The sequence below is a fragment of the Leopardus geoffroyi genome, chromosome D1 (assembly GCF_018350155.1).
Source record: "Leopardus geoffroyi isolate Oge1 chromosome D1, O.geoffroyi_Oge1_pat1.0, whole genome shotgun sequence".
NCBI classification, from domain to species: Eukaryota; Metazoa; Chordata; class Mammalia; order Carnivora; family Felidae; genus Leopardus; species Leopardus geoffroyi.
The window spans coordinates 106,725,454-106,752,377 of record NC_059329.1 but is presented as its reverse complement, the minus strand read 5'-3'; the positions used below and the strand labels follow the sequence as shown (position 1 = coordinate 106,752,377).

The 26,924-nt window shown below is 54.9% G+C and overlaps 1 protein-coding gene across 2 annotated transcripts; it reads left to right on the top strand.

Moving 5' to 3' along the window:
* The first annotated feature begins 7,383 nt into the window (after nucleotides 1-7,383).
* On the top strand, nucleotides 7,384-20,809 carry CHRM1 (cholinergic receptor muscarinic 1). 2 transcript variants are annotated; one of them, XM_045485637.1, is made up of 3 exons: nucleotides 7,384-8,009; nucleotides 8,462-8,554; nucleotides 18,338-20,809. In XM_045485637.1, the coding sequence occupies exon 3, from the start codon at nucleotides 18,414-18,416 to the stop codon at nucleotides 19,794-19,796; it is 1,383 nt and encodes a 460-aa protein (XP_045341593.1). In that variant the 5' UTR covers nucleotides 7,384-8,009; nucleotides 8,462-8,554; nucleotides 18,338-18,413; the 3' UTR covers nucleotides 19,797-20,809. The 2 variants fall into 2 exon arrangements, with proteins under 2 accessions (XP_045341593.1, XP_045341594.1); XM_045485638.1 differs by lacking the exon at nucleotides 8,462-8,554.
* The last annotated feature ends 6,115 nt before the right edge of the window (nucleotides 20,810-26,924 follow it).

The following is a 26,924-nucleotide window of genomic DNA, read 5'->3' as shown; positions in this document are numbered from 1 at the left end:
GCAGAGTCAGGGAAAGTCACAGGAAGCCAGGCACAAAGGACATGCTAAGGAAAGTAGAACAAGGGGCCCAGAGGTGAAGAGTGGCCAGGAAAGGTTGGACCCAGGGAAAGGAGCCTTTGATGGGGACAGGAGTCCAGGTCTAAAGGGTGGAGGAAATGCCTAGAATTTTCACATGCTGGAGCTGGAGGGTTTCTATGGAAGCTAGTACACAGTGACTCAAGTATGTTCCTCAGGGGGCACCTGGGTGGCTCAGTCGGTTGAGCGTCCAACTCTTGATTTTGGCTCAGGTCATGATCCCAGGATCATGAGATCGAGCCCTGAGTCAGGCTCCGTGCTGAGCGTTGAGTCCGTTTAAGATTCTCTCTCTCTCTCTCTCTCTCTCTCTCTCTCTCTCTCTCCCTCTCCCCTTCTCCTTCTCCCTCTCCCCTGTTCACTGTCTCAAAAAAAAAAAAAAAAAAAAAAAAAAGTATGTTCCTCAGATGCCAGTCCTGAGAAAGGCTCATGTAAAAAAACTTCCGTGGTGAAATAAGTTGGAGAAACCTGCACGTTTTCTCTGCCTCTCAGAGATTGTCAGTGTATATTTGCCATTTAAAGGTTCTGGTAGGTTCCTGCAATAAAGAAAACCGAATTAATTTCCCATTTTATCACGGAGGTCTTTTTTCTTATAACTTACACCTACTAATGTCTTGCAAGATAGACCTTGAGGAATACTAGGCTAACCTAATCGCCTGTTTTACTTCTGGGAAACCAAAGCTCGGTGATCTGCCCAAGGTCTCAGGGCCAGGAAAGGCAGAAGTGAGTTGAACCCCAGGTGTCCCACCTGCAAAGAACATCAGAGCTGGGAGAGTCTTTGGGGACCACCTAGTCCATCTACACCTCTGTCCCCATCATATTTATAGATGGGTAAACTGAGGCTGGGAGGAAGGCCATGACATCTTCCCTCACACAAGATTCTAGACTGGGCCTCCAACTTGACTCAAACAGTCTGGTGTCTTGACATACTACATAAACTCCAGATCCAGATTATCCTCCCCAGCCTGGCCTATACCCCCCCCCCCCCCCATGGAGCCAGCTCCCACTGACCATCCCTGTACTTTTCTTCACCTTTTTCCCCATTCCCAGAAAGTTCATGGGCTCTGGTCTGCCCTGGTAGCTTTCCCAAGATCATCTTATCTCAACTAGTTCATCAGCCCCCTGTCTTCTGGACTCTGGTTTCTCCTGTTCCCTTCCTGTCTTTAACACAGTGCTGGGCATAGACTCCACACTATTCCCTTAGGATGGGGCTGCCTTATCAATCTGGAGGAAGTAGGACATACTTTAGGCTGCACTGTGTGGTTTTTAAATAGCAACTACTGGTTTAAAACCCTGGAAGCCTCTCCCTAGAATGTAGGGCAAGGGAGCAAAGGCTCCCCATGAGAAGGGCTGAGCTGGGTCTGGGCTTTTACCCCTGTCTTCCCTCACCCCAGGTGGTGTGCAGATCCACTTCCATGGTGGAAGCATGTCTAGCCTGCTCTGAAAGCTGGAGCAGGCTAGATGTGTGCTCAAGGAAGACAGCAACAGGCCTAAGAGAAAAACATACCCACCCCAGAAGTAAGCAACTTGAGGCCCAAGCAGGGCTGCTTCCCACCTTCCAAATCCCAGATCCGGCCTGGCTTCCTCCCTCCCTCCCAGTAATGCAGCCATTTTCTGTTAGGGCTTCCTTCTAATATGCACCCAGCCCCTCCCTTTCTGAGCCTCCAGTCCTCAGTGAAAAGGGCTAGAAGGGCTCGAAGGGCAGCGAAGGTTTGTCCGCAGCTCCTAGGGCCACTGGCAGGGCACAGCACCCTCTGGACCTCCCCGGGGGCTCCAACTTCAGGCCAACCCCTGATGGCCCCAGGGAGAGGGGGCTCTAGCCCGGAGGCCCCTCCCCCTCCCCAAGCCTCAGCCTCGGAGCTCTGGCCCTAACTCGATTTTGCACTGTTAATCACAGCGTGTGCCGACAGGCGGAGTAAACAGGCGGCCTCCGAGGTCGCCCAAAGTCATCAATCCCTGCCCTGGTTAGGCCTTCAGCGGCTGGGGCTGACAGGAGGCGCCAAGGGGGCGAGGCAGGGGGGGACCCTAGATTCTGGCGGAAAGATTGATTGCCCCACAGTCCGGGATGTGGGGGTGGGGCAGAGGAGAACGGGAAGGCCGCATGGATTCATTGATATGGACATTTGGGGGGCCTTTATAGGATAGAGACAAAGCACTGATTGAAGTCAACAGGCCCAGCTCTGTCACCTACTGGCCATGCGACCTCAGACTACGGAACCTCTCAATACCTCAGTTTCCTTATCCATGAAATGGGGATAATAATTCTATCTACTTCGTTGCGTTATTACAAAAATTAAATTAGTTAAAACATGTAAAACTTTGAGAACAGAGCTACGTGTTTGTTAAATACATGGGACAGCGGAATGAAGAGCTGGGGGAGACACTGGCTTAGCAAATTCCTGGGATGCCCCTCCTTCTTTATACATGGCCCACAGGGTTCTCAACTAAGGCTCCAAACTGGGGCCAAAATCTGCAAACTGTGAAGGAGTCCAGAGGGCAGACTGAGCTAACCTAACTTCTCTGGGCCTCAGTTTTCTATCTGTAAAATGGAAATCATCACAGCGCCTGCACCTTGGGGTTGTTGAGGCTTAAATGAGAAAAGCGCACGTAAAGCGCTCCTGACTGCGACAGCCAGTGCCAAGGGCGGCAGTCCAGCCTAGCCAACTCCCGCTTCCTTCTGAGATCTGGATCTGTGCCGTCCCTCACCCGCCCCTGCCAACGAAGGGCCTGCACTGTAGGGCATGAAAGAGGTCTATGTACTATTATTCCTCTCCCTGCGCAGGAAAACGGACTCCCGGCGCCCGCCCCGCCCTGCCCTGCCCGACCTCTCGCCCTGCCCCCCCCCCCACCCCCGGGCCAGAGCCCGGCCACCAGAGGGCGCGGGGAAGTACCGAGGGCTGTGGGTACCACCGGAACGCCCTGGTTAGTTGGTGCCCAGACAGAGGACGGCGGGGAACCACCCTGCCCACTGACGCCCACGGGGGGGGGGGGGGGGGGGGGCAGGGGGGAAGAGGGTCTCGCGGAGAGGTGAATGGGAGAGCCAGCGGGCTTAGGCTCCACTCGACCTGCTCCCTCCCACACCACGCCACCTTGGGCTTCGAGCTTCAGTCTCTGACTGAGTGGGAACAAGGTACACGGTCACGGAAGTCGGGGGGAGAGGTGCTTCGAGGCAAGGCAGCAAACTTAGCCCGGCCAGGGGCAGGGGACCCTGAAATCGGTGCTGCCTCACCCAGGGCACTCACAGGGGCGCGTAGACTCAGCTTTGGAGGGCTGGAGAGAAGCCTTGGAGATCTAGCTCGGGGTGCCCGCCCAAAGCTCCCCACCACTTCTCTCCAGCAGTTTCACATCCAGTCAAGTCCAGGGCCAGGGTGCATATGTCAAGTGGCAGAAAACTTGGGGACCTGGTGTCCACTGACCAAGCAAAGCAAAGTCGACGCCGTTAATCAGATTTTCCCAGCCATTTTTTGGCCATAGAAATTTGAGTGGGAAGCAAGGACCCCCATAACGCTGGGGAGAGCGCCCCTTCCTCCGTCCGGGCCGCAACTCCACGATGCGTCCAAATCCTAGACGGCAGCAAGTGGCCTGGACTCTGAGGTCCTGTCCGTATAGGCGGGAATAGAGAACGCTTAGGGACGCCCAACGGGAATGCTGCTCCTCGCTGCGCCTCCCGTGCAACCGAGATTCACAGACTCGTCCAGGATGGGTGGCCTCGGTCCCCAGCATCCAACAACCTTGCCCGACCCCTGTCACCTCACGTGCTAGAAGGACCAGGGGACGCTCTGCTCAGGTCGAGGCCGCACGAGGAACCGTGGTCTGGGCCACCCTGAACCCATCCATTCTTCAGAAGCCGACCTCAAGGCCTCCGGGCAGGTGGAGCAGGGCTGCCCAGGGGCCCTTCCCCGCCGAGGGTCCCTGAACAGAGCCCGGCCTCGGAGGTGAAGCGCCACATAAATGGAGAGAGATTGTTTCTAGGAGGCCTGAACTGCGGAACCGGATCGGAAAACCTCGATTTCCTGTCCCATGATGATGTCTTTTGTTGTGGCCACATTCTCCCGAACCCTCCGGTGTCAGGGACTCTGGGGCCCCTTACTAGGCCTGATTTATCTGCAGCCCCGCCCTGGATTTTAGTTTCTTCTTTGATCTGAGAATTAGTCTCTCCCAGAGCTCCTCCCGCGCCCCCACCCGTTGGGGAGGCGAGGAAAGGGGCATAAGGAAGCTGAAGTCCTAAAGCAGCGGTGGGGGTGGGCAAGGAGGGGTGCCCTCAGGACCACAAGCTGCCTTCCCCTCCACCCCATTCTGAATAGAGGCCACCTCCACAGCGGGCGAGACCACCAACCCACGCCCATTCCCAAGGGCACTGAGGACCAACCAGCTTGGTTTCATAGGTTTGGTGGGAAGGATCGCTCACTCCCGCCTCCTCCCAGGACAGAGGAAGCAACACTGAAAAGTGGCAAGTTTATCCGGGTGTGAGCTTCTGACTTGGGTTCAAAGCCCAGGGTGAGAGTCTGACCTGAGGGGTTGCCAGCGCGCTTCACCAGCACATACTCCCAGGGCGGGCTCACTTCCTTTCCCCACCCCCTGGCAGCCCTCACCCAGGATGCCCTGCCTTAAAAAAATTCTGTCCCACAACAGGTCTGCTGGAATTGGAGCCCGCATATTGCCACCGGGACCCCAGCCAGCCCCAGGATGGCCCCAGACGCACTGACAGCACCCTGGCACAGAGCTCTGGGATTGCACGCCGCTTGTAAATCTACTCATCTGTAAAATGGGAATAATAATACACACTCCCTCTGGGAGCTGTTGTGAGAAAAAGAAAAAAAAAAAAACAGTTAATGAATGTGGAGCGTTTAATAGCGCCGGGCACGTAGTAAGTGCTCAATACGAGTTATAAATAACGACAAGAATGGCTTTCATGTGAAGCAGTCCACAGTGCCACGTTTAACCTGGTCAAACAGCCCCCGTCGGGGTCCCCATGACGGGGACCTCAAGAAGGATGCCAACTTGCTCAGAGCGGTTCAGCTGGGAAGAGGCAGGGCTGGATTCGCACCCAGGACAGCTTCTCTCCTCCTCCACGCGAGGGGGCTGAACGAGGGGCCCAGCCCCGCGCGGACAACCCCGCGTTCCCTCGGTGGCCGGGAGGAGTGAATCCTCAGCCAAAGGGACCGAAAATAGCCACCGGCGGGGAGCCGAGACCCAGGTGTCCTGCGCCAGCCGGAGTCCCAACCCGCCAGAGAGAAGGCAGAACCGGCTGAGGTCAGGCCGGGCCGCTCCCGGGGCCGCTGGGGGGTCGAGCGGGGGTGGGGCTGGACCCCCACGTGCGCCGCCTGCCGCTGCTTAGCCAAGCCCTTTGTCGCGAGCAGCCGCGTTCGTGCCTCACTCGGCGGCTTAAAATAAAGACAATGTTCCCAGCCTCCCTGCGGCTAAATCCGGCGCGGGTGCGGGGGCGGTGAGAGAGCCGGGTGGGAGAGCTTCTCCTGGCCCTACCTCCCTTCCTGCCTCAGTTTCCCCATCTGGTAAGGGGACCCAGCCAAGTCTGGACGGAAAAGAGTCATACAGTCGGGGGGGGGGGGGGGGGGAGGGGGCATCAACCCCCTGGCTTCGCGGACTTGAGGAGGAAACCGCCTGGGACCGAGAGCGGCATTCGAGAAGAGGCAGGGGAGCGCTGGACACCCTCCTCTACCGCCTACAAAATAAGTGTTTTTATTTCTAAAGGGACGTGTGCAGAGGCGGTGGGAGAAGAGAAAAGGGAGACCAAGGAGATTGGGGGGAGGGGGCAAGGAAAGAGCCTGATTCAGACTCGGAAATGGATGTGGAGCGTGGAGGCCTAACACCCCCACACTCAGCCACGTGTACGCGCACAAGTACCCGCCGCCCCACCGCGCGCACCGGCCGCAGCCGCAAACCGAGGACAGCCCAGCAGGGGGCAGCCGGAGTCCGCGCCCACGGACAGGGACCGGTGAAGTTCTGACCCCACTGCTGACCCCCTGGCCGACCCCGGGGTGGGAGGGGGTGGGGGGCGCAGATTCCTTCCTCTCTAAGCTGCAGTGCCTCCTCGATTTCAGAAGGGAGGTGGGCTGGATGCTTGCTCTAGCGGGCTTGGAGAAGCAGAGACCCCCCCCCCCCCACATGTACCTGCCACGTGTGCCCACCACTGGCGTCCCGTGGCTGCTGGCCAAGCCCCAGGGACTCCGGATTTGTTCCATCTGGCTCCATTGGCAACTGGGCTCCAGCCGGAGGAGGAAGCCCCAAGTTAACCTTCGGGCATCAGGATGGAGAGGGGGTGCTCGGTGGGGAAATGTGCGCGGTGGGTAAGCAGTGGGGCAGGTCCCAAGCCCCTGGCTTAGAGCCAAGGGACCTGAGTCCAAACACTTGCCCACCATGTGTTAAGCATGCCTCTGCTCTTCAGTTTTCTCATCTGCATAATGGGAACAGATGATCCCTATCCTTCCTACCTTCCGCCCCAGGGCTTCAGCATGGCCCAGTGGGACAAGGGACACAGCAGCCCCACAGAAGTCTCCCCGGCTCTCCTCTGCGGTCAGCTCCCCAGGAGGTCTCTAGGGCCAGGTGAGGCCCGTGCAGAACCCAGGTCTCTATGGCAAAGGGCCCCCAGGGCTTCTATCTCTGAGGCAACTCGACACAGAAATCTCAAAAGGGGGGAGGGTACTGACCAAGCAGGGGGGCTAAGGGAGGCGGGGCGGGGGGAGGGCAACTTTGTCACTTTGGGTACGCACCTGTGAGCCCTGAGTGGGAGTCAGGGGAGACAGAGTTTGACAAGCTGGGAGGAGAGCTGTCTGTCTGCCTGCCTGTCTGTCTGTCTTCCAAGTGGAAGCTGGGGGTGGAGCAGGCAGGGAGGTAGAGGCTGCCTCACTTGTCAGAATTAGCAAGTTCCACAGTTGGGCAACACTCAGACACACACCGAATACAGACACACGTGTACACACGCGTCCGGGTTCCAGACCAACAGGGCGACACCTGCATTTACACAGGTTGCGTGGTATTCGGGGACACTCACGTGGGGGGCACTCAGCAGCACGTGCAGTGGGCACACAGCCCCCCCCCCATCCCTGCCATCCAGACCCCCATATACCCTCACACCCGGGCCGTGCAGCGTGGACAGACGCAGAAGCACGCAGCCCAGCACGCGGCCACGTCTGCCCAGCCCCTGGGGCGGTGCGCCAGCCCTCTGGGTCTGTTCCAAGTTGGAGCCTCTCACGTGAGGCCCAATGTGTCATTTCCAAACAGAAGGAATCTAGCTCCTTCGCAGCAGGGAGGAAGAGCAGGGTGTGGGGCTGGGTGGGTGGGTGGGTGGGCGCGTGGGCATGTGCAGGGGGCAGGGCGAGTGTGTGAGGGAAGCAGGCATGTGAATGCCGGGGAGTGTGTGTCGGGGCAGGGTGCACACAGGTTGGGGGCTCGAGTGTTGGGTGGGGGAAGGAGCCCCGGGAAACAGTGTGCCTTTGTGAGGGTGTGTGTGTGTGTGTGTGTGTGTGTGTGTGCCGCTGAGTCTGTGTGCAGTGGGTGTGGGTGTTTGTCTCCCTGTATCCGCCTTCTCTCCCGTTCTGGACTTTTAGCCTTCCTGGGCTCCTTTTCCCCGTGTCCTACGCCCTCCCTCTCGGGGCTCGAATGAGGTGCCCTAGTGGAGGAGGGGGGCACCCTCCAGGAGCCTAGTCCAACCCCAGACGCTGCCTGAGGCTTCCCTCCAGCTCCCCCTCCCTTCCTTTTCTCCCTTTCCTCCCTCCCTCTCTTTCCTCTCCTCCCTCCCCCCCCCCAGGCTGGCGTGCCAGGGGGTGGGACATGCCAATCACTGGCTGTGCCTCTCCGGCTGCCAGCACAGGGCGCAGCTCCCCCCGGGAGCCAGGTGTTTGGGTCCCTGGAGACGCCGCCGGCCCCCGGGGAGGCAGTGGGGCTGAGGACCCTACAGACCCCTCTCCAGTCCCATGGTGAGTACATTTGGGAGGGTTTGGGAGGGGCTCCACTGAGGTGGGGGCGGGAAAAGCAGGGTCCTAGGAGCAAAGCCGGGGCTAGGGGGAAATGGGGATGAACCCCAGAGAGCGGAGGGGGCCAAGGAGGGGTCTAGAGGCCACAGGGGCCGTGTAGCATTGGACATTGGCGACTCCAAACACCCCGTCTCCTGGCTTTGAGCAGATACACCTGATGTTTTTCTGGGGTTCAGCTGGCAGAGGAGATGGAGACCCCCCCTTAGGAAACTGGACCCGGAGCCCAGAGGGATTAGGCTACCATGTAGCGGGCAGAGGCCCCAGAATCCCAGGGACGGAGTGGAAAGGTCAGGGGACCAGAGGGCCGTCCTTGCCACCAGCATCCCGCGGGAGGTTGACCCCCACCCCCGACATTGGGGTGCCAAGTCCCAGAACCTCCTCCTCTTCTCCCTCAGGGAACCCTGAATCCCACCACCCCCATCCACCTTCAGCCCCCCCAAGATGGACTGAACCAGGTTGCTGGCCACACGGACAAGCTGGATGCCAAGGTGGGTGTTAGGCCAGAAGCTAGCAGGAGACCAGACCAAGAGCCCCAGGGCTCTCGGGGAACAGATGGGCACATGGAAGGCCATTCCAGCCAGGGAACGTGGCCCTGACGTGTGCAAGGGCCCAGAGGGCCCTCTCTGTGTCCACGGTATCTTGGGCTCCCATAGGAGCAGGTCTCAGTCCCGTGTCCTGGTAATGCATGAATACTAATGGGCACCCATGCAGGCACCCATCCCAGGACCCCCAGACTCCACAATGTAGTGATGGGCTGGAGGCCACGAGCTCTGATTCTTGCAGACTCACCCCTGCGGAGGGGGTGGTCAGCTCTCCCTGGGCCATTCAGACAAGTGCTGCTTAGGGGTTATCGGTGCTACTGAGAAGGGTTCACCTCCTGCCACAAAACATACCCACAGCTCCACCCAGGCTGACCCAACACCACCCTCCCCCTCCACCCAACTGGCCGGAAGGAGTCTGATTGTCTCCTACAGCCGGACAGTCTCCTGTCCTTGAGTAATCAGCTGCTCACTGAGCTGTCAGATAAGAGTTAGCTCTCTGCCCCCTGACCTCAGCCACTAGGCACACCGTGATCGCCGCTGCGATACAGCAGGCAGGGGAGGGGCTGGCGAGATGGGGCTGCGGAAGATGTGACTCTGGGGCCTGGAGATCTGCGAACCAGATCCCAAAGTGCAGAGAGGAGTCCAGAGTGTCAAGAAGGGTTTAGGCAGAGGTCACGTCAGCCCTAAAAAGGAGCCTCCCCATTGGAACAGACAGAGAGACTGAGGCTGAGAAAGGAGAAGGGACATGCTTATGGTCACAGAGAGGATGTGTAGGGGTCCTCTTGGGCCGGGACCCCTTTTCCTTGCCCTCAGCGCAGCACTGCACTCCCACTCCCTGAGCAAGACAACGGGGTGAGGAAGCAGCAAGCTCTATGAGGCAGGAGCTTGGGCTCTGGAGGGGAGGGCGGGCGGGGAGAGGTGGGTGAATATCTCGCTGGGTTTCTGCTCTGCTGTGATGCCATGGTGATGCTTAGAAGGATGGGGGAGGGAGGGAGAGAGAAGAAAGGAAATGGGGAGGAGAACGCAAGGATTGAAGAGCAGGGGGCAAGTGATGAGGGGTGGAGCACTTCTGATGCTACCTTGGCAAAGTGACGTCGAGGGCCCAGCCTGCTGACTGTCTGGCTCTGGCCATGGTTTGGCTAAAGTCGGGCAACTGGTTAAAGTCCATCAGCAATGAGTGTATTTGGCAGTGGTTCCAGGGCTGACGCTCCTCTTCCGGCTCAGCAGCGCACTTATGAGCATTTAACTGATGGCTGCTGCCCTCCCCAGGACCATTTGGCACTCCAGTGACTGTTGAGCCTGAAAATATGGTAAATTGTATTTGTTTACCCCTGATTCCCGAGGCCAGGCATCAGAAGTAGGAATCTGTGCACCTGTAACAGGTCGAGAGCTACCTTCAGAGAAAAGTTACCCTGGGGGAGAGAGCCACCTCTGACAGGCTGGCTTCTCCAGCAGAAGGGACCGGTCAGGAGATCTAGCCAGAAGGAACCCTCTCCACAGCACATGTGAAATCCCAGAAGCCCAGCCCCACAGGCCCCACCTCGTGTCTCCTTCTCCCCAGTATTACCCGTTCTCTCCAGTCAGGGCTCTGCCAGCTTCCCGGCCCAGAATCACAAGATGGCTTCATGCCTCCCTCCTGAATCTCTTCCCTAGCACCCTCTCATTCTCTGTCTCCCCTTCTCTACAACTTGGCCAGTGGTAAGAGTCGGGAAGCCCAAGTGTTCAGGAATCCCTCTCCCCATCAATCGCTCCTGACCTCCCCTTTCCTCTCGCCAGCCAGATCCCCAGCCCCTGGGGATTGGTCCAAGGCTCTGGCGGTCAACAGTCTGGGCAGCTGTTCTAGAGGCTCTGACCTCATCCCTTAACTCTTTGAGCCCAGGCTGACTTTTTCCTCTCCCAACATTAACAGGCCCCAACCCACAGCCGTGCCTGTCCTGTCACCTCACGCTGCTTCCCCGCAGCAGGTGCATCAGGGATCCCTTCGTCCATTTTACAGATGAGGGGCCCGTGCTCTGGAGCCTGACCGCTGTGGATTCATCCTCATGCCCCTGAGCCTGAAGTCAAACAGAAGGACCTTATATACGTATTCATGTATTTATTCCACAAATATTTGTTGAGCAACTCCGTGTGCCAAGCACTGGGATAAAGCAGCGAATGAGGCAGACACACCCGCTACCCTGCCTCTCTGAGAGCGATGGCTAGACCTCCCCCTTCCCACAGCGCTGTCATCAGACATCACACAGATGGACAACAGACACTGTCACACACACACACACACACACACACACACACACACACACACAGGCTAGATTCTAAAGGAAGGACTGATTCCCTCACTGATTCAGACTGTGGCCAAGCCAGTCAAGGTGGGCGAGGAGGCTGTCGAGTTCACGATTCCCACAAGGGCAGTTTAGAGTAGGCAGGGGTCCAAGAGGTTAGTCTTGGAAGCAGACTGCCTGGGTCTCAATCCTGGTTGCATCGTTGATGAGCTGTAAGGTCCTTACAGTCTCAGAGCCTTGGTTGCCCCTTCTGCAAATTGAGGATAATAAAACCTGCTTCACAAGGAGTCGTAACAGGTCAATTAAATCCTGAATATAATCTTTAGAGCCATGCCTGGTATATGGTAAGCAGTCAGCAAATATCAGTTGCTATGATAATATTAATAATATTATTAAAAGCTCCCAACAACCTTTATCAGGAGGCCACGGTCCTGAGAAAAAAGCATCTCCCTGCTTCCTTGCCCCCTTCCAGTGCCCCAGACATGACACCCTCAGAGGATGAGTCCCAACCCATCTCCACAAAGCTACAGACTCACCCCCACCATTTCCTATTCTCACTCAGCAATGCACACCCCCTCGCACACAAACAGTCATCCTACAGATGACCAGGGTGGGAAGTGACTTCCCCAAGATCACACAGCAGGGATTGGAGGAGGCCTCCAGGAATGTTCTCTTGAGCAAATCACTGTCCAAGAGAGGTTTGGGGGCAGACCCATGCTTCTGATTGTGGAGGAAAGGCGGAGTTATTGACAGCTCTGCTCTTGGGCCCAGGAGCTCAGAAGATCCAGAGAGTGGCAAGAATCGGGGTCTAGTTCCCCAGAACTGCTACCCTTCTCCTTCCCCCAGTTGTCCCAGATGGGAGGCCTTAGGCCCTCCAGTTGGTAAGTGGGGCGTAGAGGAGTCCACTAAGTGGAAAGAATCCAGGCCCTGGAGCCCACAGGTCAAGGGGCAGAATCCCAGCTCCACTGCTTCCTGTGAGACCATCAGCAAGTCACTTAGTCCCCTGAACCTCAGTGTCTTCATCTGTGAAATAGGGATAAGAACCCTCGTCGGGGTGCCCTATGGATTAAAGGAAATGATATCATACTTCAAGTGCCTGGCATGCAAGAGGTGATTAATTATGGTGGTCTACCAGTGTGGCTATTTTTTCTTAAGTTTTTTTAATTTATTTAAGCGCTCTCTACACCCAATATGGGGCCCGAACTCATGACCCAAAGATCAGGAGTCACAGGCTCCTGCAGCTGAGCCAGCCAGGTGCCCCATCAATGTGGCTATTAAAATGAGCAGGTGGGAGGGACTTCCAGCCATTAAGGAGCGGGACTGCCAGCCAGCCTCCTCACTTCTAAGGATCATTTCTCAGAGTTCCCCCATTGTGAAAGCGTTTTTAAAACTCATCAAAGCTATAGCTAGCTTTAACAAGAGCTTGTGAGGGTCAGAGGTTGCCATGTTTCAGCCACAAGTAAATGTGATTCCAGCCCCAACTGGGAGAACCTAAGTGAGCCTTCAGCCTCTACGGCCTCCACTCAAGGACGTGGGTCCTTTCTGATCAGAGTCTCGAGATGTCGATTTCAGGACCCTGTAAAATCTCCCCACATGCCAGGCGGGTTCAGCTCCTCTACTGTGCAAATGAGCGCTGTGAGGGACACCTGGCTGGTGGAGCATGTGATTCTTGATTTCAGGCTTGTGAATTCGAGCCCTACGTCGGGCGTAGAGCTTACTTTAAACAATAAAAACTAGGGGCGCCTGGGTAACTCAGTCGGTTAAGCGCCCAACTCTTGATCTCGGCTCGGGTCATGATCTTGCACTCCGTGAGTTCAAGCCCGCACTGGGCTAAGCGCTGATGGTGCACCTGCTGCTTGTGTCTCCCTCTTTCTCTGCCCCTCCTCCGCTTGTGCTCTCTCTCTCTCTCAAAATAAGTAAGTAAACATAAATTTTTTAAATAAATAATAAATTTAAAAAGAAAGGAAGAGAAAAAACAAATGAGTAATCTGGGGCTGAGAGAGGGGCTACGCCTGGATCTGGAAGGCCAAAGGGCATAGCAAGAGGTGGCTGGGCTGTGGCTCAGAATGAGGAGTCAGGAGTAATAACAGAGAGGCACTTTGGATGCTGTCAGCCCCATCAGCTGGCAGATGCAGGGTGGCCAGGGAAAGAAAGGTTAAATGATTGCTAGTGATCAGACGGCTAGGGAGAGACAGTTTTGAGGGAGGACACACAAACTAACTCACTAATCAAGGTAAATAATATTGTAATGTAACATTTTAAAAATTCAAATGGCAAAAAAAAAAAAAAAAAAAAAAGCAACAAACTACAGCCCAGAGGCTGGCCGTCTGTTTTTGTAAATAAAGTTTCATTGGAACCAAGGCCAGGATTAGGGTGAGTCATGGGTGATAGGATTGTTTTGTGTTAAGTGCAGGGTTAGATCCTGCCTTTGTTTAAAATTTGGCTCAGGGGCACCTAGGTGGTTCAGGTGGTTAAGGACATGATCTCCCTGTTTGCGAGTTCGAGCCCCACATTGGGCTCTGTGCACACAGCTCAGAGCCTGCTTGAGATCCTCTGTCTCTCTCTCTCTCTCTCTCTCTCTCTGTCTCTCTCTGCCCCTCCCCAGCTCACTCTCTCTCTCTCTCAAATATAAATAAACAGTGGGGTGCCTGGGTGGCTCAGCTGGTTAAGCATCTGACTTCAGTTCAGGTCATGATCTCGCAGTTCATGAGTTCGAGTCCTGCGTTGGGCTCTGTGCTGACAGCTCCGGGCCTGGAGCCTGCTTTGGATTCTGTGTCTCCCTCTTTCTCTGCCCCTCCCCCACTCGCACTCTGTGTGTCTCTCTCCCTCTCTCAAAAATAAACTTTAAAAAAATTTTTTAGGGGCGCCTGGGTGGCGCAGTCGGTTAAGCGTCCGACTTCAGCCAGGTCACGATCTCGCGGTCCGTGAGTTCGAGCCCCGCGTCGGGCTCTGGGCTGATGGCTCAGAGTCTGGAGCCTGTTTCCGATTCTGTGTCTCCCTCTCTCTCTGCCCCTCCCCCGTTCATGCTCTGTCTCTCTCTGTCCCAAAAATAAATAAACGTTGAAAAAAAAATTTTTTTTTTTTTAAAAATATTGTTTTCTTGATCAATGAGTCTGGGAGCACCTCAAATTTTGCAACCAAGGCAAAATTGTCTCAGCTCCCCCCAGGGCTAGACCTGCTGTGGTGTAGGACCAAATCCAACACAGTGGAGGGCTTGTCACAGTGTTGAAGGCTGCACCGTGCCCAGGCAGACGGGAGGCCCCTGCAGCTCTGAGGTACAGCCTCTGAGGCCAGCAAGCTCCTCTTGTCTGACTCAGCCTTTTCAGGTAGTGGCCCAGGGCACCAGTGGGGGCTACATAGCTGCCCCAAAGCACCGGAGTTTGAGGGGTCGGGGAAGGGAGGCAGCACTCAGGCTAGGAGCCAGGAGACTTTGGGCTACACAATGCCTTCTTTCCCCTTTTCTCTGGGCCTCAGTTGCTCCATTTGTGCAATGGGAACTAAATAGCACTGAGTTCAGATCAGAGGGACAGGAGTTGCGCAGGGCAACCTGCCAGGTGACATCCACCAGCGCCTTACCAGGGAAAGCCCCTGCGTGCACAGTCCTATCTCGGCCTCCAGCCCAGCACCTGACTTTGGGTGCAGGAAAAAGGTGCAGCAGGACTCAGTAAGCAAGACAAATAATATTTTAGCATAGTACTTTTAAAATTCAGGAGCACCAGGGTGCCTGGGTGGCGCAGTCGGTTAAGCGTCCGACTTCAGCCAGGTCACGATCTCGCGGTCCGTGAGTTCAAGCCCCACGTCGGGCTCTGGGCTGATGGCTCAGAGCCTGGAGCCTGTTTCCGATTCTGTGTCTCCCCCTCTCTCTGCCCCTCCCCCGTTCATGCTCTGTCTCTCTCTGTCCCAAAAATAAATAAACGTTGAAAAAAAAATTTTTTTATAAAAAAAAATAAAATAAAATCAAGTAAAGTAAAATAAAATAAAATAAAATTCAAATTGGCAGGGCTCCTTGCCACCTCAGTCAGTAGAGCATACGACTCTTGATCTCAGGATTGTGAGTTTGAGCCCCGTGTTGGATGTAGAGATAAATAAATAAATACATACATACATACATAAAATTTAAAGAATAAAATTTTAATTGGCAGGGCACCTGGGTGGCTCAGTCGGTTGAGCGTCCGACTTCAGCTCAGGTCATGATCTCACAGCTCATGAGTTCGAGCCCCGCGTCGGCCTCTGTGCTGACAGCTCGGAGCCTGGAGCCCGATTCGAATTCTGTGTCTCCCTCTCTCTGCCCCTAACCCACTCGCATTCTCTGTCTCTCTCAAAAATAAACATTAAAAAAAAAAAATTTTAATTGGCAAACTGTGACCTCCAGGCCAGCCATCAGTTTTTATTTTTTTAATGTTTTCTTTATTTTTGAGAGAAAGAGAGACAGAATACAAGTGGGGGTGGGGCCGAGAGAGAAGGAGACACAGAATCCGAAGCAGGCTCCAGGCTCTGAGCTGTCAGCAGAGATCCCGACACAGGGCTTGAACTCACGAACCACGAGATCGTGGCCTGAGCTGAAGTCAGACGCTCAACTGACACACCACCCAGGTACCCCCAGTCATCAGTTTTTATAAATAATGTTTCATTGGAACAAGCTGCTTAGGCTGAAATCTTGGTTCCTGCCTGTGTGATCTTGTACCAATTCTCTTGCTTTTCTCAGCCTCAATTTCTTCATCTGTGAAATGGAGAGAAGAGCAATCCCCAGGCCATAGGTTCCCTGTTAAGATTAAATGCAATAGGGGCACCTGGGTGGCACAGTCGGTTAAGCGTCCGACTTCAGCCAGGTCACGATCTCGCGGTCCGTGAGTTCGAGCCCCGCGTCGGGCTCTAGGCTGATGGCTCAGAGCCTGGAGCCTGTTTCCAATTCTGTGTCTCCCTCTCTCTCTGCCCCTCCCCCGTTCATGCTGTGTCTCTCTCTGTCCCAAAAATAAATAAACGTTGAAAAAAAAACAAAAAAGATTAAATGCAATAATGCACATGAGCACTTTGAGCAGGGACTGCCCTTCAGGAAGCACTAAACAGCAGTGGTCACTATCATTATCAGTTGCTGTTGTCATAGTATTAGAATTTTTTTTAATTTTTTTCAGTTTATTTATTTATTTTGAGAGAGACGGAAAGGCGGGGAGGGGCAGCCAGAGAGAGAGAGAGAGAGAGAGAGAGAATCTTAGCAGGCTCTGTGCTGTCAGCACATAACCTAACTCAGGGCTCGATCCCACGAACTGTGAGATCATGACTTGAGCCAAAACAAGAGTTGGATGCTAACTGATGGAGCCATTGAGGCGCCCCTAGAATGTGTTTATTTATTTAAGTAATCTCTATGCCCAACGTGGGGCTCCAACTCATGACCCCGAGATCAAGAGCCACATGTTCTACTGACTGAGCCAGCCAGGCGCCCCGAGAGATGTTTAATCAAAGAAGCAGACGCTCATGGGGGGAGCCCTCATGGGTCCACAGGCATCTAGTGCCTACCGTGAGCTAGGCCTATTCCATGCATTCTGCATCTGGGGATCCATTTAAGCCTCACAATAATTCCTCGCTTTGGTGGCTAGTCATTCCCATTGGCTGATGTCATTCCCGGTTTTCAGCTGAAAAAACCGAGGCACCTAGCAATGATACCACTCGCAGGGATCACAGACCCAGTAAATGGTGTTACCTGGGTTCAAAGGCAGGCCATCGAGCTCCAGAGTCCAGGCCCTCCCACTGTGATGTTCCATGTCCCCCTGATGGGGACACTGCCCCCGACACACAAGCACGCACTGACAGCCAGTCCTTCTCGCTCATTCTGTCACACTCCAGGCTGCCATTCTGAGAGTCCCTCTCACACACCGGTTTACCGTGACCAGTGGAGATGACCTCACTGTCACAGCCCCCCCCCCCCCCACAAGGCCACCTATCATGCATCAACCTCCTCACAACATCTCTCCCTTGGAATTTTTCTTTTCTTTGTTTTTTTTTTTTTGTTTTTTTTTTTAATGTTTGTTTATTTTTGAGAGAGGGATGGAGCGCATGCGCAGGGGAGGGGTGGAGGAGAAAGAGAGGGAGATGGGATCCGAAGCAGGCTCCGCGCTGACAGCAGAGAGGCCGATGCAGGGCGCGAACCCACAAACCAAGAGATGGTGACCTGAGCCGAAGTCAGACGCTTGACCAACTGACCCACCCAGGTACCCTGGAGTTTTTCCAATGATACGGTCCCTGAGGCCACGGCTGCAGGTGGGAGGAGACCCCAGCTCTTCGATGGACAGATGGACACCTGAGCCCCAGAACAGGAAGGAAGCAGCCAAAACATACAGCAGCAAGGCCACGGCTGAGCTGCGGGGGCCTCCTTCCCAGCCAGTAGGTTGCTGAGAAAGGGTTTTCCCTTTACCCACCTTTGGCGCCTGGGCTGGACTCCAGGCTCAAGAAAAATGTGGGGGATCTTCCCTTTGCCCTTGCCGTTCCCCACTCAGTTTGGACTCAGGAACAGAGCAGGGAAATAGAAGGGGCCTCCCACACCTCAGCTGGGGCCAAACCCCTGCCTGCCTGGGAGCTGAGGCCCTCGTCCCCACTGCCTGCTTTCACTCCAAGCTTTTTACCACCAGGCGAGCAGTCGGGCCCAGCGCAGCTTACCCCGCTGCCCTCGTGGAGGATCTGATCCAGCCTCAAACGCTGCCTTCCTTCTCTCTCTCTCTCTTTCTCTATCTCTGTCACACGCACACACACAGACACACACGGACGCACAGGGAAACCTGCAGACACACTAACATACACCTCTTTCCCCTTATCTTCCTCCCTCGCCTTCCCATCTTATTCGATGGAAGAATCCCACTGACGGTCCACATGCTCAGAGTTAAGAAAGAGAAGCAGGTCCCAATCAGACTCACCTCCTCTGTCACTGGGGGCCAGGCTTTGTAGCTGCTCAGAGCCACGGTTGCCTCAGTGAAATGGGGATCATAAGAGACCTGCGTCCCAGAGATGTACGACAGTTAAATTAGGTAATTCAATGAAGCACTTAGTGCTGTGTCTGGCTGGTAGTAACTCCCTGGTAAATGAGAGCTTTAATAAAATTGAGTGAAGTGCTTTGAAAATTTGGCAGTAGTGCATACAAAGCGAGTCTCCCAACTCCTGCCACATGAGTTAAGCAAGGCAAGAATTAGTAGCAATTTCCCGATGAGAAAATTGAGGCTCGGTGTCTGAAGGGGGACTCTGATCTCTGGATTCCAAGCCCCCTCCCCCCAGTGCCGCTGGCACATCCAGTCATGGCTGGGAAGGTGCGTTATAAATGACTGTGCGGGGCCACTGGTGGGCAAAGGGGAGGCTGTCTCGCCTAAAGATCTGAGGAGGCAGAGGCTGGGTTCCCGGCACCTTGCACCCCGAGCTGTCAGAGACGACCGGCAGCCCAACCGAAGGCCATGTCCTCTCTTTTCAGGTGATGACCTCCCCCTGAGGAAGCCCTGTAGTGTGACTAGAGAAAGGGGCTGCCCGCCCAGCCCCACCCGGCCACCATGAATACCTCGGCCCCACCCGCCGTCAGCCCCAACATCACGGTTCTGGCACCGGGAAAGGGTCCCTGGCAAGTGGCCTTCATTGGGATCACCACAGGCCTCCTGTCACTGGCCACAGTGACGGGCAACCTGCTGGTCCTCATCTCCTTCAAGGTCAACACTGAGCTCAAGACAGTCAACAACTACTTCCTGCTCAGCCTGGCCTGTGCCGACCTCATCATCGGTACCTTCTCCATGAACCTCTATACCACGTACCTGCTCATGGGCCACTGGGCTCTGGGCACACTGGCCTGCGACCTCTGGCTGGCCCTGGACTACGTGGCTAGCAATGCCTCCGTCATGAACCTGCTGCTCATCAGTTTCGACCGCTACTTCTCCGTGACCCGGCCCCTGAGCTATCGAGCCAAGCGCACGCCCCGCCGGGCGGCCCTGATGATCGGCCTGGCCTGGCTGGTTTCCTTCATCCTCTGGGCCCCAGCCATCCTCTTCTGGCAGTACCTGGTAGGGGAGCGGACGGTGCTGGCCGGGCAGTGCTACATCCAGTTCCTGTCCCAGCCCATCATCACCTTTGGCACAGCCATGGCCGCCTTCTACCTCCCCGTCACGGTCATGTGCACGCTCTACTGGCGCATCTACCGGGAGACGGAGAACCGGGCCCGGGAGCTGGCGGCCCTGCAGGGCTCTGAGACGCCCGGTAAGGGGGGCGGCAGCAGCAGCAGCTCGGAGCGGTCCCAGCGGGGGACCGAGGGCTCACCAGAGACCCCTCCGGGGCGCTGCTGTCGCTGTTGCCGGGCCCCCAGGCTGCTGCAGGCCTACAGCTGGAAGGAAGAAGAGGAAGAGGACGAAGGCTCCATGGAGTCCCTCACGTCCTCGGAGGGTGAGGAGCCTGGCTCCGAGGTGGTGATCAAGATGCCCATGGTGGACCCCGAGGCGCAGGCCCCCGCCAAGCAGCCCCCCCGGAGCTCCCCCAATACGGTCAAGAGGCCCACCCGGAAGGGGCGTGAGCGAGCAGGCAAGGGCCAGAAGCCCCGCGGGAAGGAGCAGCTGGCCAAGAGGAAGACCTTCTCGTTGGTCAAGGAGAAGAAGGCGGCTCGGACCCTGAGTGCCATTCTGCTGGCCTTCATCCTCACCTGGACACCATACAACATCATGGTGCTGGTATCCACCTTCTGCAAGAACTGCGTTCCCGAGACCCTGTGGGAGCTGGGCTACTGGCTGTGCTATGTCAACAGCACCATCAACCCCATGTGCTACGCACTCTGCAACAAAGCCTTCCGGGACACCTTCCGCCTGCTGCTGCTCTGCCGCTGGGACAAGCGTCGCTGGCGCAAGATCCCCAAGCGCCCCGGTTCCGTGCACCGCACCCCCTCCCGCCAATGCTGATGGCCCCTCACCTGCACCCCGCCACCCCAGTCCCCGGGAGAGCCGGGTGGAAAGCGGGCAGGGGCTGCGACCTCAGACCCAGGGCCCTGCTCGGCCCTCGCCGGGCTTCGCAGGCCCCTAGGTCACCTTCCTGAACAGCCCAGAGAGACCCTGCCAACTTTCCAAACTTAGCTCTTTCCAGCCAGGGAATGAACCCGGGGAACTGGTTTTTCTGTTCCCTGCTGGGTGGGAATAGGCTCTTCACCAGGAAGAAGGCTGGGGGAGGAGGCTCCAGGCTTTGGATCCCTTGTTTGCCTTCAGGCAGGAAGTCTGTTAGGGAGCCAGTGGGGCAGGTCAGGAGAAAGAAGGTTTACATTTCAGTCAACTCTGGCCCCGGGGGGGGGGGGGGGCCAGATTGTGGGAGACGGCACCCCCTGGGGCGATGGCAAGCTTGCCTCTCAGGGAGCAGGGATCCCCCTCCCCTCCCCAGGCACAGCCCACTCTGCCGGGGCCCTAGGCACACTCTCCGGGATTGTCCAGCTTCCCTGAAAATGTCCCCAGAGTGTCCCTATGTGGGTCACCCCAAGGCAAATGTCTAAGCATCAGCAGGACAATGACACCAGAAGAGACCAGATGGGCTAGTCACACACCAAGTCCCAAGGCAGCCACAGAACCAGGCATCGGGAGTCCTGATTGTCCCACTATGTAGTTTCCCTGGGAGTGAGGGGCAGGGGTCCCTGCTGTCCAGCCCCACACCTATGCCCTCAGTCCCTCCCTCCCTGGCTCACAGCCACCACCTGGATGGATCTGCTCCGTGCAGCTCTAGCCAGGCCTCCCGCATGCTGCCTGCCTCCGGCCTGCCCCGCACAGGCCTGGCCCGGCCCACGGGTCCTCTCCTGTGAGCTCCCAGTCCAACCATGCATGGCCTCCCAGCCGCCCTTATCTCCAGGCCCAGCCTGACCCCAAATGTTCTTTCCTTCCATCCTCAGCAAGTGCTGAGTCTGTGAATAAAGCCACGTGACTAGTGGGCGCAATGGGGCCTACTTCCCTGTGTGGATCCAGGGCCTGGTCTTAGACCAGGGCAGAATGGGACAGGGAGGGCCCAAGGATCATGGAGTGTGGGCCACTGTCCTGAGGGTGGTCCCAGGAGGGGGCAGCACTGAGTGGCTGGATCTACTGAAACCTGTGGGCCCCAGCACCCCGGGGTCCCCGGCTCAGGTGAGTAGGGCTGTAATGGGCAGGCCTGGATACCGGAAGTAGGGAGGCCAGGTGAAATAAACTGCCCTTGCCCGTAGCCCAGCATATTTTTTATCAGCTTTGCCATATGTAGCTGCTCCGGGGGGCCCTGTTACACCCAGGGAGAGCGGAACTGCTCCAAAGCCCCATTTATAGATGGGGAGACCAAGGCCCAGTGACCCAGAAGGACTATTCAGGGTTACCCTACCAAGCAACACTCAGGCTTCCAGGCAATTCACAGCCTCCTGACCCCTGGACTATGGAGATGGGGCGCCAGGCCAAAGCACTCCATAAAGGTGACCCTCAGGCCAGGTTCTAAGGCATTTCATTGATTAGGGGAGCCCTCAAGCCTAAAACAAAGGAAGCGCAGAGAGGTTAGTCCCACAGCATAGAGTAGTGGTTCTCAAAGTCTGGTTACCACTGGGGGTCCTCAAGACCACCCTTAGGTTCAAGGATTCACTAGAAAGATACCCAGAACTCGGCAAAGCTGTTACACTCATGGTTATAATTTATTATAGTAAAAAGGATATAAATTAGGGGCGCCTCGCTGGCTCAGTTGGAGAAGCATTTGGCTCTTGATCTTGGGGTTGGGAGTTCGAGCCCCACAATGGCTATAGAGATTACTTAAAATCTTCTTTTTTTAAATGATATAAATTAAAATCAGCAAAAGCTAATCGTACATAGGGCTGAATCCAAAAGAGACAAGCTTCTAGTTGTCCTCTCCCAGTGGAGTCATGGGGACAGCACTTACTTCGCCCACATGTGACAACATGCATGAAGTTTTGCTTGCCAGAAAGCCTACCTGAGCCTTGGTGTCCAATATTTCTACTGGAAACTGCTCGTGTAAGCATGGCTGACTCCAGTTACTTAGTCCCCAGCCCCTCCAGAGGTTAATCTGATACCACAAGGCCCAAAGCCCGCAGGTATGCAAAGACACGCTTATCAGGCAGAATATTCCAGGGGCTTAGGGGTGATCTCCCAGCAGCCAGCTACGGGCCAAACCTTGCTTTGGAGTGGCCAGGGTTTGGACAACCCAGACCCCCTGAGTTAATCCTTGAAGGCACAGTAGTCCTGACCAGTAACATTAGTATCACCCAGGACCTTGTTAGAACTAGAGGTTCTCAGGGTCACCCCAGATTTACTGAATCAGAAACTCTAGCCATGTGCTTCATTGAGCCCTCCGGGTGTTCTGATGCAGGCTGAAGTGGGAGGAATGCTAGCCAGAGGAATGAGGTCCTGGGTGGGGGCTAAACGCTTGCAGAGAGGGAATGAAAGTTCACCCCACACACAGCTGTCGGGACTTCCCGAAGCCCTTTTTTTTTTTTTTTTAATTATTTTTCATGTTTATTTATTTTTGAGAGAGAGAAAGAAAGAAAGAGAAAGAATGCGAGTGGGGGAGGGGCAGAGAGAGAGGGAGACACAGAATCCGAGGCAGGCTCCAGGCTCTGAGCTGTCAGCACAGAGTCCGAAGCGGAGTTCGAACTCATGAGTCACAAGATCACGACCTGAGCCGAAGTCGGATGTTTCACCCACTGAGCCACCCAGGTGCCCCCCTGAAGAATTTGGAAAAGAAGCTGCCAACACTATGGGCAGGGGCAATGCACAGAAGAGGTGGACGGGACAGGCTGGCCAGGAGCTGACAGGAGCACAGCACCGTGGAGAGTGGCCCCAGGACACTGACCCTAGACCCCTCTCCCTCCAGCATAGGTTTCTGGGCGTCAGCTCTAGACTCTGGGAGCACCCCTCCCTCGCCACTGCTCCCTAATGGCCCTGAACCCCCTTTAGGGTTAAATGCCCTGCCCTGTGCTGAAGGCACTGGAACGAAAGTCCTGGTGGTGGAGAGACCCAGGAAGCCTGAGTGGTGTTGGGAAAATCCTGGAATCCGATTGGCCTGAGCTCCTACTGGGAGCCAAGAGTGGGAGGACAGAGCTGGTATTCGCATTAGGAATGGGGTTAGCAGTTCATACTCCATCCTTTATCCCAGGCACAGGTCCTACCTGCCCATGCCCCCCCTCACCACACAACCCCAGGCAACCCTCTTATTTTCAGTGTCCTCATCTCTGAAAGGGGAATGAGTTCCTCGCTGAAGAGTGAAGAGGCCGAGACAGACTAAAAAGAAAGCATCTCCATGGCTCTGTGAGCAGTGTTAACCCAGGATGAGGCTGTTCTCAGGTAAAGGCCGGAAACCAAGTGCTTCCAGACCCACACCTTTCCCTCCACCTGCAGCAGGGGTTTCACAGAGTCCAGAGTCCCTTCCCCCACCCCACCCCCCAGCCAGGGGAAGAAACCGGGCTTGAAGAAAGGAGTATCACGGGGCAAGCCTGGGTCGGAGGAGGGTGTGCAGTCCTGGAAGGCATCATCCCAGAAATGGGGCCTGGGCCCTGCAAGCCTCTGAAGCAAGATTCCTTCAGACCCAGCTGCCAGGAGGTGGAGGAAATGACTTGAGCCTGACGGGAGGCTCAGTGGCTGGACATGGCATCAGTCCACCCCAAACATTGCACGCGCGCGCGCGCACACACACACACAAACACACGCACACACGCCGCGGAGGGAGTCCTTCTTGGCCCCAGAAACAAGGCTGTCATACGTGAACAGGAAGTAGAGAAAGAATGAGGTGGCTCTGTGAATGTCACCTCCTCCCCTACCAGGTTGGAGCAGGCCCGGGGAATGGGCAGGACTCTCCCCCGCCTCCCCACCCCTCCCGCCACTGCCCCCTCCCGGCCACCCCGCCTTCCCATCGTGTTACTTTGGCGCCATCTGCGGGCAACCGAGGGAATAGCCCTGCCGAGAATCACGGCGCTTAGAACCTGCCTGGCTGCTTCCCAGAGAACAGGACCACGGGGGCCAATGATGGTCTTGGCCACCTCGGTAACTGCCCCCACACCTCGGCGGGAACCCAGGGCCCGGAAGGATCAGTTCGCTTGGAGACCACGCTAAACCTGTGGAGGCAGGCCCGACCTCTCTCCTCTACACCAGCTTCACCAGGCAAGCAGGAGACTCCGCGACCAGAGCAGCCCCACGTTCTCGCAGTGCCTTTAGGAAGCCTCAGTTTCCTTTCTTGGAGGCTGGCTCTGATTTTACAGAACAGATGCTGACCCAACCGGACATTCAGACAGCTATGCCTGCACACCTTTACAGCACAAAACCCTTTTGAATGCCAAGTGCCCCACACCAGCCTCAAATGCTCAAAACTTGGAGATGATGTCCTTGTTCTTAGCACCCTTGTAACACACACAAACTGCCCAACTCCGGGAATCAGACTATCACACAAAAGGGGCCTGAAAATTACTGTCACTCTCCCTTCTGGCCCCTCTACTTCCTCCATTCCCCCCTCTCCTACAGTTCCTGGCCATCACCACCCATGCAGCGCTCAATCCAGAAATCTGGGAGTCATCTTGGACAGGAGTCTTTTTCATTCCTTGTACCCGGTTGGTCAGTCCAGCTCTCAAACAGTTCCCAAATTCAGCCAGTGCTCTCCATCCCCACTGTCAGCATCCTCGTGCAAGAGTCCTTTAATTGAGGGGTTAACAAACTTTCTCTATAAAGCGCCAGATAGTAAATGTTTTAGGCTCTGTGGACCAAGAGGCAAAATTAAGGATATTATGTAGATACTTATGTATTATAGTCTCTGTCCCAACTATTCAATTCTTCTGTTGTTAGGCAAAAGCAGCCATAAACAATACATAAGCAAATGAGCATGGCTGTGTTCCAATAAAACTTTATTTAAATTCCACTGAGATTTGAATTGCACATAATGTTCATGTGTCACAAAATATTATTCCTCTTTTGATTTTTGTATCTTTTTTTTTTACCATTTAAAAATGCAAAACCCATTCTTAACTTACAATGGGTACAAAAACAGGCCAACCAGCTGTAGTTTGCCAACCCCTGACTTAATCGATCCCATTCCCATTCATTCTCCATGTTTCAGCCAAAGTGATTTTGCCAAAACATAGAACTGATGCTGGGCCAATCCCTTGCTAACAGCTAGCCAATAGCGTGAGATAAAAATGCAAACTCCTCAGCCTCCAATAGCCTTCCATTCAGCCCTACTTCCTTCTTAAGCCTCTTTTGTGACCCCTCACCCCCTAGACCCTAGACAGCCCCTGAAATTCTCCTGGTCCTCACACAGACCCCAAGCCCACTCATTCCTGCTTTTCACTTCCTCCAAGTTTCTCTGCTTGGAATTTTCTTGCCCCACTAAAAGGGGAAAGTTCTGTTTCCTTTACGCTCTACTCACAAAATTTCTGACATCAAATGGGTGGGGGTTTTCCTTCCTACACCAGCCAATTCTCCAACATTAGCCAGGTGTCCGACCATCTATTCTTTTTTTTTTTTTTTTTAAGTTTATTTATTTATTTTGAGAGAAAGAGAGCGCGTGCAGAGGAGGGAGAGAGAGGAAGAGAGAACCTCAATCAGGCTCCACGCTCTCAGCACGGAGCCTAGCACGGAGCTCAATCTCATGAACTGTGAGATCATGACCTAAGCCGAAACCAAGTGTCAGACGTTCAACCGACTGAGCCACCCAGGCACCCCCCAACAATTGATTCTGACACTACCTATAGTTAATATCAGATCCCACTGGTTAAGGGCTCAGTGCCACCAGATCCCCCCCCCCCCCTACCCTGGCAGGAGCCAATCTCAAGTAGTGGGTCCTGAGGTTACCCATACTTATGTCCGATGTGGCTACAAATTGGGAATTCCCACGATCCCCTCCTCAGGTTCAATATTCTTGGGTTTTTTTGTTCAATAATTTGTTCACACACACAAAAATTGTTCACAGAAGTCAGACAAATACACATACTGGTTATATAATAGAGGATATAATAAAGGAGGATGAACAGATGAGCAGCAAGGTCCTGAAGGCGCTCGAGCACAGAAGCTTCTGTTCCCGTGGAGTTGGGATGTACCACCCAGCCAGCACATGAATGTGTTTACCAACTGGGAAGCCCTCTCAGACCCCATACTGTAGGGACTTTCATGGAGGCTTCACCATGTAATTGCGACCGATTATTAACTCAATCTCTAGCTCCTCTCTCCTCCCCGGAGGATGAGACAGGCACGGAAAGTTCTGAGCTTCTAAGCCCCCACCCTGAAGCTATCTGGCAGTCTATCAAGAGTCATCGCATTAGAAATCGCCCAGGAAATGCTGAAGGATTTAGGAGTTCTGTGTCAGGAACTGGGATCAAAGACCAAATGCTAAGAATAAAGATGCTCTTAACATCCCTATCACTTGGGAAACCACAAGAGAAGTGTGGGAGTAAGGCCAAGACTTGAGGAGCCAGAGTTTGTGACTTGGAACAAATCATTTCATTATTCCAAGGTCAGTTTCCTCACCGATAAAAAGGAGATGATCGTGCTGGGCCTGTCATATATGAAGCACTCAGCAAACATTGCTTTCCTTCTCCACCCTCCCTCCCCCACTCCCCCCACTCCCTCCCCCTACCCCATGGTCTTCACTGTCCCTTTCCCATGCTCCTCTGCCTCTGCCCAGTCAAATCCAGGGACTTAGAACATAAGACCATGGCCCCTTAAGATCAGTAAAGTCCTGGGCACGTTGCGATACAGTGGACAATAAATGATCATTATTACATTATATTTTTGCTGCCTTAGACAACTGGGAACTAGACAGGAAGCCCATCAGTTTCACGGACTCCTTTCAGATTCCTATCAGTATTCTCCCTGCTCTGACAGTCAGACAACACTCTCTTTGGATCTTGAAAATCCCTCAAGATGGATGCCATTGTCTCTATCTGTGATTTTTTTTTTAATGTTTATTTATTTTTGAGAGAGACAGAGACAGAATGTGAGTGGGGGAGGGGTGGAGAGAGGGAGGGAGACACAGAAGCCAAAGCAGGCTCCAGGCTCCGAGCTGGCAGCAGAGCCCGACACGGCTCAAACTCACCAGCTGTG

Bases quoted from the DNA above. Each gene is read 5' to 3' on its own strand.
- CHRM1 (XM_045485638.1), top strand. From the start codon at position 18,414: ATGAATACCTCGGCCCCACCCGCCGTCAGCCCCAACATCACGGTTCTG.